Source organism: Biomphalaria glabrata, chromosome 1 (genome assembly GCF_947242115.1).
Source record: "Biomphalaria glabrata chromosome 1, xgBioGlab47.1, whole genome shotgun sequence".
Classification (NCBI taxonomy): Eukaryota; Metazoa; Mollusca; class Gastropoda; family Planorbidae; genus Biomphalaria; species Biomphalaria glabrata.
The window spans coordinates 45,194,921-45,214,651 of NC_074711.1; the positions used below are offsets into that span (position 1 = coordinate 45,194,921).

Here is a 19,731-nt window from a genome sequence, read left to right on the forward strand (position 1 = left end):
GATAATGGATCTATTTTATGATAGCGAACTTAGACTTAAACAATTCGTAATGCGTTTAGCTTTTATAGTGAATGTCTCTCATTTAAAACGGACGCATGAATACATTGGAACAAATACACAAAAGATTCACAGTGTGAAAGACTAGATACTCCTTCCCAAAGGCTGTGTGGTGGGTAACAAAGACAACTATAACCACCCAGTAAATGAAGACCTAAAGGAACTGGTCGTATTTAAATCTCCAGTGAATTACTTGGTATCTACATTGAGAGAACACGTGATTTAGTTCAGCACCAATAGACTTACCAGACACCCAAACTCTAACGGTGGGCATAAAGAGGAACGGGATTTGGACACAAAGAAGAAAAAAAGACGATTGATGAATAATAATAATGACAATGACCTCACAGATACCTCCAAGGCCCTTTAACATTCCTAAGAAGATTCTCGTTGGCTGTCAGAGGGCGGTACTGCTGCAGACCTGCCACCAGAACATTCCTCAGTGGACACTGATACAGGGACTGCAATGCATTTGGTTTCTCTGGTAGTGCCAGAGAATGAATACTCGTTCGTTTCTAACATAATAATAATTTAATTTATAAAACCCTGTTACCAATCATATACTGTAGGCTCAAGGCGCTGAAATAACATTGCAAGCATAAACACGAGAGCTAAAATGGCAAATGAATCTAAAAACAGCTTTAAGCAGATATGTCTTAATTTTCTTCTTGAATGTAGTGAAGCATGTTGTCTGTCTGAGATCTATGGGAAATGAGTTTCAAACTTTTGGTCCGTTCACTGAAAAAGCCCGCAGACCGTACTTTTTGAAGGAGAAACATGGCATCACTAGAAGCGCTGAGTCCATTGAGCGCAGGTCTAGAGTTGCTGCTAAAGACATGTACAATATCATAAAGAACTAGCCCCCCCCCCCCCTAAGTTTCAGCCTATTTTTTTCTGTTCTGTGCTTTTAATACATGGTTCCTTTGGAAGTTTTAAACGAAGTTTTGATTCTAGCTTATCTCCAAACTACAGCTAAATAAACACAGATAGGCCTATCATACATTACAAACGTTCATTCATAACAGAAGATACACACATAAATGTACATTTTTGAAACATTGAAAAGGTATTCAGTTCCAGGATTTATTAACAAACGATCCATTAACACACAGTAACAACTCTTACTATCCAGGCTCTCTGCAAATAGCCCCGAACGACACAACCAACTCAAAGAAATTGACAACTCAGGCTTCAAAGTAACATTTTAACGTTTGACAAATCACAGCCAATACTGTACGAGTGGCACCTGTAACACTGACTGTCCAAATGCTTCACCCTTAACAACCGTACAGCCGTATCCACTCAACTGGCCTCTCCGCTACGTCCCGGACTTGCATCACTGGGTTTAAACTGTTCCAAACTGACTTCACACTCTGAGCTCGCTGTACCAAACTTAATCGTAGATCGTGACTTCGTCTAGTACTCACGAGGTGTTTTCAATCTACTCCGAACCTAACCGTCGTAATGCGCCGTACTGAACCACTCTACACTGAGCTGCACTGAACTGAATCGAGCTCCCACTCTTTTATAGGGTCCCCGAAGGCGTTCTAGAAACCGATGGAACATCACTCGACCCTTCTGGAGGGTCAAACGACTATATCCGACGTGACTGGCCTGAGTAGTGTTCACAACACATCTTTCTCGAACGTAGCCATGTCGCAACTTGTCACCGTTGACCGCTCGTCTAGCGCTGGCCTGTGTAAGTTGTGTTAGCTGGCTACAAACACACACACACACACAATAGTACCCCCATCTGCATCACCACCAGAGTTATAACAATACATTTAATCTGCAGCTTTTCCTGACTATTCCCCCGGAACAACAGTTCTGGACAACCGTTCTCTAAGAGCTTCCGGACAATAAGCTGGGGAACAACACTTCTGGATGTATACAAACACACAAACACTCCATAAGCAATATGAACAGTACTTGTGTACATCGTCGTTATTAAGACTGTGTTGTGTCACGTGTGTGCGTGTTACGTAGTGAGCGGGCAGAAGTAATAGAAGATAAAATATATAGTGAAATATGGGCATTCTAGAGAGGGCATAGAGGCAGGAAAAAGATTCTGAAACGTGGAAGCCAGTAAGTATTTATAGTTCTCAATTTTTATACACTATTATACGTATATGGTGTGATTGTAATCAGAAATGATTATTATTCTATTGTTATAACTGTGGTGACAAAGCGTGTCGAAGTAATAGTGTGTATAATCAGAGGACAAAGTCCAACATTAGGCGAGTGGTGACGGACAACGCTTCAAAAAACTACTGCTGTTTGTCTGAGATCAATACTCATGCAATTCACGCATGCAATGGCCATGTGATCATCCATAAGGAACTGGCAATGATCTATCGCTTTCAATTAGGCATTCGAGGATCCTATATAAAGAGAGAAGGTTTCAGAGTCAAGACTCCTCACGATTTAGATGCAGTCCGGTGATGTGATGCCAATGTGGCCGGTCCGGCACAGTAGAATCCAGTACGAGGCTAATTTGTCAACACATGGTTATCATAAAGTTTGAAACTTAAGTAGTTTATTTTATTTGTAGATGTACCTCCTTGCTAAACTAGTCCTATAAATGAAGTTCGTTTTACCCTCATTGAATGAAACGGCCATCTTTATCGAGTCCATCTAAATGGAGACAAAACATTGATCATGTGACTGTCACAGCCATGACATGACAAAAGATTATCAATCCAGCTAATGTGATTCACGTTCGTTTCAGCAACACAATAGTGCGTACTAGAACCTCATTTCTTTTCAGAACACAAATGTCATTTTGTAAGCTATTACATTGGAGGTTCTCACATTTAAATAGTAGCACACCATGTTAGGTCCAGACATTTGTGTAAGTTTTACTTGTAAACAGTTTTTATATCGAGCTCATTTTATAAGAAAATTCTAACGTCTCTCTCTCTCACTTTGTGTATATATATATGACTTAAGTCTTGTCTTACAATGGGGAGATCGAAAAACCAATTTTCTACATAAAGTATGCGCTTCCTTCCTCGGAACCTAGTTCTCTATGCGTAGCATTTGATACGTTCTCATATTGGATAGATGAAAGTATAAGAAATTCAATTCAAAATGTCTAAAAATGAACAAAACTTGAGAACATTCTTTTTTTTTATTCCACACTGTGTTAAGTGAGTGGTGTTAGATCTCAAGAACTGCGACACATACATGGCTAGAGTAACAGTCCAAGTAACAAGCTGAAGTAACAGGTACAAGCTGAAGTAACAGGTACAAGCAGAAGTAACAGGTACAAGCTGAAGTAACAGGTACAACTGGCAAAAGTAGCGGACCGGTACCAGGCAGATTCTCTTGAGATTTTTATCTTAAAGTGCGTAAAATTGTGTTAGTTCTGTGAGAAATTATTTTAATCCATAAGAAAGTATACACAAAATAATTCCATGCTGTAAAGTGTTGGGTTGGTGGCAGTACAAAAAAAACAACAACCCTCATTTGCCTCCCATATTCTAACTTACAAAATGTGACACCAATCAGTTTCTAATCCTTTTCATTTTGTTTTCAACATACGAACAATATCTGCACTAGATATCTACCACTAAAAGATATGAACTATCTCTTAAGAGAAACAACTTAAGATTGATTGGAACATGTTATCAAATATCTTGAGCGAGGAAAAGAAAAGAAGTGATAGCTCTTCATGAAGCCAGTGTTTAGGAAGGGTCACTTCTATCACTATGGAACTCCTTGTCAAGAAGAACTGTACGGAGAAAGTCACATGATTGCATTCATTATACTCAGTCATATACCAGAATTAATCAACAAAGGCTTCTTTATTGGATTGTCGGAATCAAAACTTTCATAGGTCATGATCTTCATTATTTTGTTTGTTTGTTGTTTTTCCCACCTGTTCTGACATTGTAATCTGAAGGGGAGTGTGTATCTTTTGTTAGAGTGTGTGTGTGATTTGGGATAACCTTTGAGCTCAACATAGACCTAATTATAATGAATCGTCGTAGGTTTATCCAAAAAGTAGTTTTAATAGTTGACCCAAGAATAGCATCTTAAGATAGTGTGGGAAAAACCCAGCGCTTGTTATAGTTCATAAAGTACTTGTAGGGTGTGTTGTTTTGAACTTGGCATTGTTCGAGGGATCTACTGCTTGTTGTAATCTTAACAAAACAAAGACTTAATCCAACATGTGAAGTAAATCTCATGCAATAAATGAAGCTAATGCAGAGCCAACACAAAAACATGCCCCATACATGGTCAAGTGTGTTTCATCTTTTCATATGTTCCTATAAGTTAAAAAAAAAACAATACGAAGAAAGATTTAAAAGGATTAACAGAAAAAACAACACACAACTCATTAAGTAATATTCAAGAGAATTTCATTAAAGAAAGTATGCATTAATATCTTATCAGTAAAAAAAACACCAGCACACAACAGCATGCACACATACACAGCATGCATACATACAACAGCATGCACACACGCAACAGCATACACATACAACAGCACATACATACAACAGCATAGACACACACAACAACATGCACACATACAACAGCATGCAAGTACACAACAGCATACACATCCAACAGCACACACACAACAGCATGCACACATACACAGCATGCACAGATACAACAGCATGCACACACACAACAGCATTAACATACAACAGCACACACATACAACAGCATGCACACATACAACAGCATACACACACAACAACAACATGCACACATACAATAACATTCACACACATACAACAGCATACACATACAACAGCACACACACAACAGCATGTATACACACAACAACAGCATGCACACATACAACAGCATGCAAACATACAACAGCATACACACATACAACAGCATGCACACATGCACAACAACAGCATGCACACATACATCATGCACACATACACACAACAGCATGCATACATACAACAGCATGCACACACACACAACAACAGCATGCACACAAACAACAGCATACACACATACACAGCAACATGCACACACACAACAGCATACACACACATGCACACACACAACAGCATACAAACATACACAGCATGCACACACACAACATCATACACATACACACACAACAACAACATCCACACATACAACAGCATACACACATACAACATCATACACACATACAACAACATGCACACACACAACAACAGCATGTACACATACAATAACATTCACACACATACAATAGCATACACAAACAACAGCACACACACAACAGCATGCACACACACAACAACAGCATGCACACACACAACAACATAACAACATCATGCACACATACAACAGGATGCACACATACAACAGCATACACACATACAACAGCATGCACACATGCACAACAACAGCATGCACACATGCACAACAAAATCATGCACACATACAACAGCATGCACACACACACAACAACAGCATGCACACATACAACAGCATGCACACACACAACAACAGCATACACACATACAACAGCATGCACACACATGCACACATACAACAGCATACACACACATGCACACATACAACAGCATACACACATACACAGCATGCACACATACACAGCATGCACACACACAACATCATACACATACACACACAACAACATGCACACATACAACAGCATACACACATACAAACATGCACACAACAACATGCACACACACAACAACAGCATGTACACATACACAACATAGCATGCACACACACAACAGCATGCACACACACAACAGCATGCACACATACAACAACAGGATGCACACATACACAACAACAGCATGCACACACACAACAGCATACACACATACAACAGCATACACACATACAACAACATGCACACAACAACATGCACACACACAACAACAGCATGCACACATACATAACAAGAGCATGCACACACACACAACAGCATGCACACATACAACAGCATGCACACTTACAACAACAGCATGCACACATACAACAACAAGCACACACACAACAGCATGCACACATACAACAACAACCGCATGTACAAACACACTATATGCACACCCACACAACACCATGCTCTCATACACACAACAATATTTAGACCTCTACAATAGCAGCATGCACACATACAACAACACTATGCACCACCATACAACCATAGTTTGCACCACCACACAACCACAGCATGCACACATAACAACAGCATGCACAAACATAACAACACACAGAAGTCTATAGCCATTAATTAAAATCTTTCCATTTCTCCGGCCAACTGACAGTGTGGCGATGCAAATGGTGGATCTAGACTATCTGGCTGGAAGACAATGTTATAATTCAACAAATTGCTATGAGACTAAAAATTCAACAATTTTTAAGCATTAGTTCTATGTTGTACTGAAAAGAAACTTTGGTTCTATTGATATAAAATATAAAAATAAAATATATGTTCCATTGAAATAGTTTTTTACAAGTGAAAAAAATGTGAAAATATATTCTCTCTGTTAGGAAACTCTTTAATCAAGAAAATTTTGGAAAATGAAATTATATTTCCCCCTCACCCATGCCCAATTCAAAGAAAAGCTTAGCAACTCTTTCATATGTTAAAACTGTTAATGAATAACATTATTTTTATCTTTTAGTTTTGAGGCTCTCTAGAATAGAATCTGCACTAGTATCTATAAAATAGTACCAGTACTAAATGTAATATTACTTATAAAAACAAAACAATTAAGAATTCAAAAAATGAATATTGAGTTCACTTGCTGAATTTCCAAATTCAACTCGTATACAAATTCTTTCATTTCAAACAAGGAACAAGTTATTAGTCAATCAGGAACATGGAACAAGTTGTTAGTCAATCAGGAACACGGAACACATTGTCTATCAATCATGAACATGGAACAAGTTTCTAGTCAATCAGGAACATGGAACAAGTTGTTAGTCAATCAGGAACACGGAACACATTGTCTATCAATCAGGAACATGGAACACATTGTTTATCAATCAGGAACATGGAACACGTTTTCTATCAATCAGGAAAATCAATGACATAGAAAAATTTTAATTTTTAAAAAACAAGAACGACTTAATTAAATAGTGATTATTATTTATAAGATAGGACAAGATTTAAACTCAAATTTAATTTTAAAATGTCTTTACTTATGACTTGACAAAACTAGGGGAGATTTAAAAGACATTTCATTGCAACTATTTCTTTGAAGAAATCAATCCAAGCAATACTTTCTCTCTTCTCTCTGTTGGTTATTAGACTTACCAAGGCAAAAAAACAAAAAAAAAAAAAAACTCGAACAAAATAGAATGTCTATTGTTATTATCAAGTGTCCCTATCTTTGTCCTAGTATCATATCACGTGACTATTGGTGAAGCAAGCACACGGTGATAGTGCAATCTACCAGTCACAAGACGCTGACCTATATAAAGTCCCAAACATAAACATTAGTTACTCTGTGGCGTCTACCCTGAGATCGCAATCACAATGAAAGTCTTTCTCTTAGTCAGCTTGTCTCTAGTCTTCCTGTACACTGTGTCAGCCAGGAAGAACTGGGCTCTGCTCATTGCTGGATCAGCTGGCTATGAAAACTACCGCCATCAAGCTGACATATGCCATGCCTACCAGATTCTCCACAAGGCTGGCATTCCAGACGAGCAGATTGTGGTCATGATGTACGATGACATAGCCCATAATTCCGAGAATCCAGTCAAAGGCAACATCATCAACAAACCAAACGGACCCAATGTGTATCCCGGAGTATTGAAAGATTACACGGGGAAAAATGTCAACGCCAAGACGTTCCTGGCAGTTTTACAGGGAGATAAGGCAAGTGACTTTTGCTCGTTGGAGTATATTAGACTAGAGTTAACTCATCTTAAAGTTAGCCAAGGCTCACGTTGAGTTTGTTTTAGGATGTTCCTTCAAAAGCTGATCGGGATGGCGACGGGCTAGGATCGAACCTGGGACCAAGGAGACGACAGCCCAGAGCGCTTACCACACGGCCAGGCAGCCTTCGTGGACGTGTTAGGGCCAGAAGACGTGAACGGATATAACAGTAAAGAGACTTAAGTAAACTGATATATCAGCAGGGCCGCCTTAGGCATAGGCAAATTAAGCAGCCGCCTAGGACCTCCGATTTGTGAAGGCCTCGCACAGGACTCAAAACCGTTTTGTTTCGAGAAGAAAAGCGCGAGACTTGTGCCCAAAGTTACTGTTAGAGTACACTAGGATTTAGAATTTTTTTTTCGCTATTTATTTTTATTTTTTATTTCATTTGGGGCCACTAAATTCCCCCTGCCTAGTTCTTCCAATTATCTATTTTATTGAGATATGGATTGGGGTATATACCTTTTACAGTTTATGTAATATAGATGGGTAGATAAATAGAATGTTTTATTATAAGTACAGTAAAATTATCATATTCAAGAGATTTAATCGTGATAACAACAAAAGTTGTATCTCGTCTTCGGTACCTGCTAAAGATTGTTATTATTTTCTCTCTCTTCCATTAAGAAGACACTAAAGATACACATTTAACTTACGAAAGTCACGCCACTTTGGATGTAGTGGCACATAAAACAAGATCGACAATTAAAGCACAGTAAATTTAAAAACTAGTTAATATGAGTTATTGCCCTCTAATCTTTCCAAATTCTATTTAATGCGGAAAAAGCATTATTATTTGCTGATCGCTTTATTGATCAAAATAAAATAAAAAATTAATTCACGAACAAACCTTAAAAATACGGGAAAAACAATAGTATTACACGACCTTAAAATAATGTGTTATGCACGCATGTTGAAAGACCTAGCAGTATATAAACTTTTGGATCGCCAAGACTGACAGGGAAACTACTATTTTCAATTTACTCAATAGAGAGCAGGCCTACTTCTTTCCTTGCGCCATTAGATTTTAGAATGACCAGGAAAACCAATGACTAAGCAGAACTTCAGCTCCTAATTAAGATGCACAATTAGATTGACGGCGTACGTAATTATCTTGTCTGTAATTTAAAAGATAAAAAAAAAATGAAACAATTATTGTTTGTTGGCCGCCCTTTGGTCTTTGGTTCATATGCCTACCCTAGACTGCCATTTTCTAATTTAGTTCATTGATAACAGAAACTCTAGACCAGTGATTCCCAAAGTGGTCTATATAGACCCCCAGGGGTCCACGGCGACCTCCAGGGGGTCCACGGAAGTTAAAAAAGAAATTGGGGGTCTATGAGATGCTTTTGGGGGTCTACGATAATGAATCTCATTTAAAACCATTACACAATTGTAGTCACCGGGCTATGCCTGCAATCGCCGATTTTTAATTGTTTCGTTGACGAATGCACTGCTAATTTTTTATTTTTTTAACATTTACTAACTCTGACCTAAAAGAACGACAGAGTGGATATAATTAGATATGAATAAATAAAATGTCAATAAGACTTAATACTATTGTTTTAATTGTAGAATAAGGATTGTGGTAAGTCATTACCAGCTGTTTGAGTCTTATGGTAGAGATAGTGATTATTTAGTTCAACTGGAGAGTGGAATGCAACTAAATGTGTGGCATTTGAAGGTTATTGAGCTCTGTAGAGTAAACCATTTCAAGACTTCAAGATTCTATTTAAAACATGATAATATAATAGTAATAATATATTATAATAATCTGTATTATCCGTGAGGAAATTTGTTTTATAATTGTGCCTTTACATTACAATACATTATAAGAGCAAACAATTTGTAGGATATTGCACAACAGTTTCTCTTTAGCATTACATGTAAAATTTACAACTTAATAGGTTCATTTTGTTGAATGAGTTTTTGTGTCTATTTTTTTTTATTTCTGTTATCTGTGTCTTATATCTTCTTTGCGATGGTCATAGATTACAATCATGAAACAGAGGTGGTTGTTTTTTTCTTAAAATCTGCACAGCTTACCTATCAATGTTGTTTCTTCTTGACTAATTGTCCAAGTGTGCGCTTTGTTTGTTGGCGATGATTTTGGTACAGCATTGAACGTTACTATTTTATAAAGTATATTTTATTTTTTTATGTTCAGATTGCCATACATGGCAGTAATGTTGAAACTTAAAATAATGCAGACGTTAGCATGGTAAAACATTGAGGCTTATCCTATTAGGACTATTTTTCACTATAATAAAAGAAATATTTTTTATGATGTTATTAGTTTTATTTTATGTGCATTGATTTCTTAGAATGAATAATACGATGCTATACATCTGCTCTCATGGATGGGGTAGTTATTTCCTGACAACTGCAGAACCTCACTTTTATTTTCTTTTATTTTCAACACACAAGATACTTTATTTGTACGCCTACCTTGATACTTTATTTGTACGCCTACCTTGATACTTTATTTGTACGCCTACCTTGATACTTTATTTGTACGCCTACCTTAGCTAATTCTTTAACTTTCAATCCTGGTGAAATCCTCTTGTGCGAATCGAAAGTTTTTATTTTAATAACTTTTTAAAATATCCTAATTATGTCTACAGGTAACTGATATTTAACATGGCCGAATCAAAAAAGAAATGTAGACAGTTTAGTATTGAATATTTGAAATTTGGCTTCATTCCTTCCTCATCCAGCAAGCTATTACCTATGTGCCTTTTATGTAACAAAATTTTGTGTAATGACGCCATGAAACCATCTAAACTGGAGAATCATCTGAAACGATGCCACCCAGATAAAATCGACAAAGACTTGAAGTATTTTCAAACACTTAAAGATAGATCTCAGAATAGACCTACAGTGGACAAAATGTTCACTTCGACATCACAAAGAGAAGATGATGGTTTACGAGCATCTTACAATATTTCTTTACTGATAGCGAAATCCGTAAAACCTCACACTGTAGGTGAAAAATTGATTTTGCCAGCCGTTGCAGAAGTCTTACAAACTGTTTTACACAAGCTTGCTTCTGATATAATTAAAAGAATTCCTTTAAGTAACAACACAGTTCAAAGACGAATAGATGAAATGAGTTATGACACTGAAAACTTCTTGTGTAAATATTTGCAAACTTCATGCTTCTCTATACAGCTGGACGAGTCAACCTTGCCTAGTAATGAAGCATTATTGTTGGCATATGTTCGTTTTATTATGGATCAAGAAATCCACGAAGAACTTCTATTTGCAAAAACTTTGGCCACTGACACAAAAGGCGAATCAATACTGAAAGTTTTGAAGGACTACTTTAAAGAAAAAGAGATCCCTTTAGGAAATATAATATCAGTTGCAACAGATGGAGCGCCTGCAATGGTTGGACGCTACCGAGGATTTGTGAGCCTTTTAAAAGAAAATGTACCCGGCGTGTTGGCAATACACTGCGTTATCCATAGACAACATTTAGTTGCTAAAAATCTCAGTGTCAGATTGCATGAATCTCTTCAGTTTGTCATTACTGCTGTTAATCGAATCCGAGCCAACGCTTTGAATACTCGATTATTTACTCAATTGTGTGAAGAAAATGACGAGAACTTTCACCAACTGCTCCTTCACACCGAAGTTCGATGGCTGTCGAAAGGCTTATGTCTGACTAGATTTTTTTCTCTTTTTGACACTGTTTCAGAATTCTTGCATGATAAAGATTCAATTTTAAAGCAAAATTTAATTAAGCGGAAATAGGACATTGCCTATTTGACAGACTTATTTCAAAAAGTTAATGAAGTTAACTTGCAGCTACAAGGGGATAACCTGAATTTGATCAAAACAAAGTCCATAATCTCAGCTTTTCTTGCAAGAATAAAATTAATGAAGCAAAACATTGGTCGTGGTGAATTTTCCCAATTTCCAAATTTAGAACACACAAAATGTCAGGAAGAGGACGTTTTCATTTATGTTGAGCATTTGAATTCCCTATATTCTGATTTTCAAATTAGATTTGATGATATTCTGAATATGGTAATACCTCAGTGGATTATCGATCCATATGTTGATATTATAGAAGAGGATGATGTAGCATTGCAAGAAGAACTTCTAGGAATAAGTACTAATGAAGAACTGAAAGTACAATTTAAAAAAGGATATCAGCTCTTTTGGCTTCAAAAAGATATACCTGATACTTATCCCATATTATGGAATATCGTCAGAAAGTTTCTAATTGCTTTTCCATCTTCCTATCTTGTGGAAAGAGGGTTCAGTACTGTTACCAATCTTTTAATAAATAAAAGAAACAAACTGGACATCACTAACAGAGGAGATTTAAGATTAAGCCTAACGAAATTGAAGCCCAACATTGATAGTTTAGTATCAAAGCATCAGGCCCATCCTTCCAACTGATGTGCTCTGTACTATTTTTTTTTGCTTCATACTTTCATGTAAAACTCTTTAAATTTTATTTGGCTTCGTTTTAATTTGTATATATACCAATTAACATGTGCTTATAATTTGTTTTACTTTTATTCACATAAATACAGTTTAAAAACAGTAAAAAATAAATTGAGTTGTTACATTTACAAAATTAAAATAATAGTTAAGCAGGGGGTCTACCGAAAACCGGAAAACATGGCAAGGGGTCTACGAGACAAAAAAGTTTGGGAACCACTGCTCTAGACCTATATTGTAAATGAAAAATGTATGAAGTTAGGTTATTGAATCATGTATGATAATTTCTTGCATTTGTCAATAACATTTTGGATGCTTACCGTTTATTTTAATTCGCTGTTAATTAATTGACTTTTAAGAGTCTAGAACAAGACTTTTAAGTTTTATTTTTTTAGTCATTTGTTTTCCTATAACATTTCGAAATGAAGAACAAGAAAAACAAACACCGAAGTCTGTCTCTTGTTCTATACTAGTCTAGATAGATCTTTCTAAGGGAGACAACACAGCTAGAAGGTGTTCCATTACTTAACTGATGAAGTGGCCTTCTAGTAGCTGGAGCCTGAGGCAGCCATGCCAGTTTTGGGAACAATTTATCGGAGATTGATATTTGATTGACTTGTATAAATATGACCTGAATATCTCTTGACATAACTGACCATTTTATCTGTGTCACAGAAAGGACTATCTATCTATCTATCTATCTATCTATCTATCTATCTATCTATCTATCTATCTTTCTATCTATCTATCTTTCTATCTATCTATCTATCTATCAATCAATCTGTATGTCTGTCTATCTGACTAAAAAATCTTAAAAGTCTTGATCTTAACTTGGTCGCTTAAATGTGTTTTTTTTTTGTTTTTTTTTAAGAGCGAAAATTTTATTGAAAATTCAAAGAAATTTATATTCATAGAAATAGAAAGATGATATAATAATTGAATTTCATTAAGTTATCTTTAAAGCCTTTGTTTTTAATGTAGAATTTCCGTGGTCAATGAACCGTGGGGTGACCAAGGGCGACCAACAAAAAATAATAGTCTTTATTAAGAAGAAGAAAATGACGTCCTATGCGTAGCCATGTGTCAAATAGTTGTGCATCTTAATTAGACACTTTAACGTTTTTCTTATAGTTATTATTACTGATGCATGGACTGAATGATGCATTGAATTAATCAAATTTCTTCTGTCTGCAACTCTCAGCAAGCTATTCGTGAACTGACAGGCAAAGATGGTAAAGTGATTGAGTCTGGGCCAGAAGATTACATTTTTGTCAACTTCGCTGACCACGGAGCACCAGGTATCCTGGGCATGCCAACTGAGCCCTACCTTAAGGCCCGACAGCTGAATACAGCCCTGAAGAACATGTACGACAAGAAGAAGTTCGCCAAGCTTCTCTTTTACGTTGAGGCCTGTGAGTCCGGCTCCATCTTCAACAAACTTCTGCCTGACAACATCAACGTGTTCGCCACAACAGCAGCCAACCCAACAGAGTCCAGCTGGGGCTGTTATTGGGACAGTAAGAGGAATGCTTACCTGGGAGACACATACAGGTCCGTAGAGTAACCTTTGCCTCAGAGACAGTTACATGTCAATAATATATAAGACAGTATAGTAACTTTTACCTATGAGACATTGAACCCACTTTTGATATAGTAACTTTTACCTCAGAGACACAGACAGGTCAGTACAGTAACTTTTACCTCAGAGACACAGACAGGCCAGTAGAGTAACATTTACCTCAGAGACACAGACAGTGTCTCTGAGAGAACCTAAACCCCCCATTTAATATAGTTACCTTCACCTCTGAGACACAGACAAACAGATACCTCCACTATAGCTACTGTCACAAGGAGGCTACTGTCACAAAGAGACTACTGTCACAAAGAGGCTACTGTCACAAAGAGGCTACTATCACAAAGAGACTACTGTATTCCAGTCTGACTTTATTGTTAGGGTTATCATTGTTCATTTCCGACACTTGTTTACAAATCAGATTCTCTGCCAGTTGAATCTCACCTGGTCTTCTTAACTAAATGGACTTAACGTTTTGTTTTGTTTCATCAGTAGGTACAATCTCTCAAACTTCTTAGTTCACTTTTTTAAAGAATATAAGGTGCGTGTGTGGGGGTTGGGGGCTTTATATACCTTCAGACTCAGCTTACTGAGATCTATTTCCAGTGTAAACTGGATGCTTCAGACTCAGCTTACTGAGATCTATTTCCAGTGTAAACTGGATGCTTCAGACTCAGCTTACTGAGATCTATTTCCAGTGTAAACTGGATGCTTCAGACTCAGCTTACTGAGATCTATTTCCAGTGTAAACTGGATGCTTCAGACTCAGCTTACTGAGATCTATTTCCAGTGTAAACTGGATGATTCAGACTCAGCTTACTGATCTATTTCCAGTGTAAACTGGATGGAAGACACAGATGTTGCTGTACTGACGAAGGAAACTATAGAACAACAATATGAAAAGGTCAAGGCCAAGACCAACCAGAGTCATGTGATGCAATATGGAGCCCTCTCCATTGATGCTTTTACACTCGACACATTTTTTGGCAACAATCAAGAAGTAAGTTGCATTATAGTTTCATTAGAACAGAATTGTAGTTTCATTAGAACAGAATTGTAGTTTCATTAAAACAGAATTGTAGTTTCATTAGAACAGAATTGTAGTTTCATCATCTCTGTACACAGAGAGCAAGTAGGTCCCAGTAACAACAGAAATACTTTTTTTTTATCGTATTAAGCTCAAAGTCCTTTAAGTTTAAATCGAGATCTAACAGGTTCATGTGGACTTTTTCTTACAGGTACTTGCGTTGATAATCTAGATTATAGTTCAGGGTCTAGGTTTATGTGGAGATTATTCAATAAAAAAAATGTACAAAAAATGAAGAAGCCAGATAGGATATTTAAAGAAAACAAAATAAATCAACGAAGAGAGAGAAAGACAGTATAAATGAAGGAGAGAGAGAGAGGGGGGGGGGAGGAGGGTTGAATGATGTAGAGATGTGTACAGATAGAGAGACAACGTTGAATGATGTAGAGATGTGTACAGATAGAGAGACAACGTTGAAGGATGTAGAGATGTGTACAGATAGAGAGACAACGTTGAATGATGTAGAGATGTGTACAGGTAGAGAGACAACGTTGAATGATGTAAAGATGTGTACAGATAGAGAGACAACGTCCAGTGATATAGAATAACGTGAAGAATAAGTTTAAAGAGATAGGAATTGGACAATACATGAGTGAGAGAAAGAGTGGCCCAGGAAGGAAGAGAGAAAGTGTGAAAGAAAGAGTGGCCCAGGAAGGAAGAGAGAAAGTGTGAAAGAAAGAGTGGCCCAGTAAGGAAGAGAGAAAGTGTGAAAGAAAGAGTGGCCCAGGAAGGAAGAGAGAAAGTGTGAAAGAAAGAGTGGCACGTCCCAGCGGGCTATAAATAGCTGAAGAGTCTAGTCCTCCCTACATAGCCACTCCACATTGTCAATCGATCAAAAGCACAACAATGTCCCAAACGTGGAGGGGAAAAAAAACAAGATAAAAAAAAAAGTTCAGGCCTCTAATGCCCCACCACAGCCAAACTAAAGCCTGCTGTTAATTGTGACACTCTGGGATGAGCTCCACTAGACTAACAGGATGAAATGGATTAGGCTTACCACTTCAGCATGAACATGTACATGAACTTGAGCATGAATCTGTACACGAACATCAACTGGGATATGGTTATGAACATGTACATGAACCTATATATATGTACGTATACATGAACTTGTATATAAACTTGAACATAGACATGTACATGGACTAGTTCATATGGAAGCAGGTTGCCCAATTCACCTTTCCCTTAGTGACTTATTCTGTTGAACCGTTGGGGCACCACACATGACGTCAGGCTGTTGAACCGTTGGGGCACCACACCTGACGTCCAATTATATAGATAAAAATTGTTAAGCGCTTCCGCGGTGAAGAGTACTTGAAATAGGAGCAGACTCCAATGGAGGTAACACCGAACTCAATGCTGGAACAGGAACACCGACGAAAGGCCAACAGTCGATAAATGGAGTCGACGCTAGTGTTGAACATCAAACACGTTTAATACTCAAAGAGGGAACCGTCGAATGTCATCTACTACAACCATCTATAGAATGCTTCTTAATCCTCCTGTGATAAGAAAAGCGTCTTGTTTATAGCGTCTCCTAAACTGTTTCTACTTTTAAAGGGTCTGTCACGTCATTGTCACTAAGTAAAAAAAAAACTTTCCCTCTATTCCCGAAACAAATAACTAATTCTTAATCGTGTCATAACAAAATACATTCATTTTCCCCCTTACCTTAGTTTTTAAGGACTTTACGTTCTTCGAATGTCAAGGCTGTTTAGAAGTGACATTATAGTGAGTGGTTAAGAACTTGGCTTCCGAACCTGGAGATCCTGGGTTCGCATCTCGATGAAGACTGCGGTTTTAAATTTTGGGATTTTTAAGGCACCCCTGAGTCCACCCAACTCTAATGGGTACCTGACTGTAGTTGGGGAAAGGTGGTTGGTCGTTGTGGGGGCTACATGACACCCTGCTCGTTAACTGTTGGCCAAAGAAATAGATGACCTAACATCATCTGCTTTATAGACCGCATGGTCTGAAAGGGGACTCTACTGTTGAAACTTTATTGTGACTAAAACAAAAATATTTATAGCCCTCTTGTCCAGTGTGAACAAAAACTTCGACCTGACTACATTCTCTTTGTTGAGTCAGCCTTCTAGGATGTCATCGTTGTCATGAGCCTATACAAATTGTTTCAATGTTTTAAAAACAGTTTTTGTTTTGTGAAAATATCCATCTCTCTTTCAATACACTCTAAGTTATGTTAATAACATTTTCTAGTGGACATGTTCATACTTGCTATAAAGAGCAAGGGTGTCTCCGGTATACAAGAAAGTGTTGATAAGCTAAAAGTGTTTTTTAAAGTTATATTGGCATTGGATAATGCTTTTCAGCTCTGCAGAATGAACTGTTTAAACTCTTCTGCCATGTCGCTTTTAGTTCGTTGGTAACATTAAAGTTTACTTTAGCGTCCTTGACATTGTGAAAATCTCCGATATTCTATACACTGATATATTTAGACACTTTTCAACGATAGTCATTCCAGGTTCTGTAAACCTTCTGATTAAAATAATTTTCAATGGTCTATTGATTTAGTAAAAAAAAATGTGGCTACTTATTTTAACTGGAAATTATCCAAAAGACTGGTACTGAGTAGGTCTAAAATTGTTTCAATATAAACCCAGACATTTTAGTTGTATCTCAAAATAGCCTAAAATGTGTCTGTGTGTTCGTCTAGCCAATCAGATTACCAGAAAAGACAGAAAGAACCATTCCAACAGATCAAGTGCCCAGCGAACTAGTTGTCCTCAAGACACTTGAAAACAGATTGGCTGCAGCGGCTGACTCCCTTGAAAGATCTCATTTGGAGGAAAAGTTAAATCAATTGAAACAAACCATGTCTCATACCAATCAGCTGTTCAATCAAATAGTTAGTACAGTTTACAGGTAGGAAAGAAATTGTTTTGGCGAATAGCTCCTTTGAAATTAGCTGTGAGTAAAAAAAAAGAAAACAACCAAAAACAAATATAAAATTTATTTATTTGGTTCTGCATATTTTCTCTGTACAAGTCTACACTCGTGTATTATAGGCACAGAAATGTTCAGAAAAAAAAAGGGGGGGGGGGGCAGATCCATTTAGAGCCAGAATGGCAATCAGATAGAGAGAAATCCAAACTATTTCCATTTGGAAGCCCCCAACCCATATTTTGCCCCTATAGTCCACGCGACAGCTCTTATTTCCTCACTTTGTCTTTCATATTGGTGGCATTGATGATCTGGTTTGATCTGGTTATAATGTAAGATAGCAATGTAAGTAATTCTTAAGAGGCTTTTAGAATTTACAATACTACACCTGTAACTATTTATTTGTGACCTGTGACACTTTATTTGTGACCTGTGACACTTTATTTGTGACTTGCGACAATTTATGCGTGAACTGTAACAATTTACGCGTGAACTGTGACAAGTTATGCGTGAACTTTGACAATTAATGCGCGAAGTGTGACAATTTATGGTTGAAGTGTGACAATTTATTTGTGACCTGTGACAATTTGTTGGCAGGATAGCAACAATACAATAGTGACAACGTGATTCTATTGAAATGACATTCAGATCTTAGTATTAGTCTATGACTGTATGCCAAATCAATGTCCTAGTCTAAAATAATTAGTGTGTAACTACATAGAGTATATATCATAGCAATATCAAGTTCTACTATTATCTGTATTATCTTATTTGGATTCGTCTACCAAAGTTTCTACAGAGTAGAGAATTGTGTCTAATCTTTCAAAGAGCGAAAAGTGGTTTTGTTCATATCGATATCTGTGACACTATTGTCTCTACATACCACTACATAACGATGTGTCTAAGTTTGCTTGTTTGTCTGTGACACTCTAACGTATTGCCACATATCATAACGATGTGTCTACGTTTGCTTGTTTGTCTGTGTCCAGCGAGGTGCCAGAGAATCACCTCTACTCCCTAGTCATGATGAAACACGAAGAGATTGAAGAGTGGGACTGCTACGAGATGGCCGTGGACACTCTGGTCTCCATTTGTCCCAACATTCACTTGACCAATAATGATCTGGCCTTGCGTAAACTGTACCTCCTTGTCAACCTCTGTAACCACAACCCACAGAGTAAGGTCATCGCAGCCCTGGAAACAGCTGTAGGGGTCAACCCGTTATGTAGCAACTTCTAGACCAGAACTTAGAGAGTTACCTCTCATTGTCATGTAAATAAAGAATAAAAGTATTAATTTAAAAGTGAACTGTTGTGTTTTCAAACATTTGTACAAACCTTATTTCAACTCACTCTGTCTGTCTGTCTGCTAAAGAGTTTGTACAAACCTTATTTCAACTCACTCTGTCTGTCTGTCTGCTAAAGAGTTTGTACAAACCTTATTTCAACTCACTCTGTCTGTCTGTCTGCTAAAGAGTTTGTACAAACCTTATTTCAACTCACTCTGTCTGTCTGCTAAAGAGTTTGTACAAACCTTATTTCAACTCACTCTGTCTGTCTGCTAAAGAGTTTGTACATGTTATTTCTCCCACACCCAATCCAGGATCAAGCTGAAATTTCGCACAATTATTTCTTTTACCTGACAACACAAGAATCAATAAAAAGATTAACCAATAAGTTAATTAAGGTATCGAACAAAGGAAAAAAATTGTACTGACAGATGTGGGGGAATAAATTGAATTAGTTCCCCTTAAGGAGGCATGAGCACTGA

The 19,731-nt window shown here is 37.2% G+C and overlaps 1 protein-coding gene across 1 annotated transcript; it reads left to right on the plus strand.

Moving 5' to 3' along the window:
- The first annotated feature begins 7,462 nt into the window (after window positions 1–7,462).
- On the plus strand, window positions 7,463–19,269 carry LOC106080232 (legumain-like). Its single transcript, XM_056039026.1, has 5 exons — window positions 7,463–7,889; window positions 13,606–13,951; window positions 14,808–14,973; window positions 17,735–17,943; window positions 18,951–19,269. The coding sequence occupies exons 1-5, from the start codon at window positions 7,544–7,546 to the stop codon at window positions 19,198–19,200; spliced, it is 1,317 nt and encodes a 438-aa protein (XP_055895001.1). The 5' UTR covers window positions 7,463–7,543; the 3' UTR covers window positions 19,201–19,269.
- Window positions 19,270–19,731: the final 462 nt, after the last annotated feature.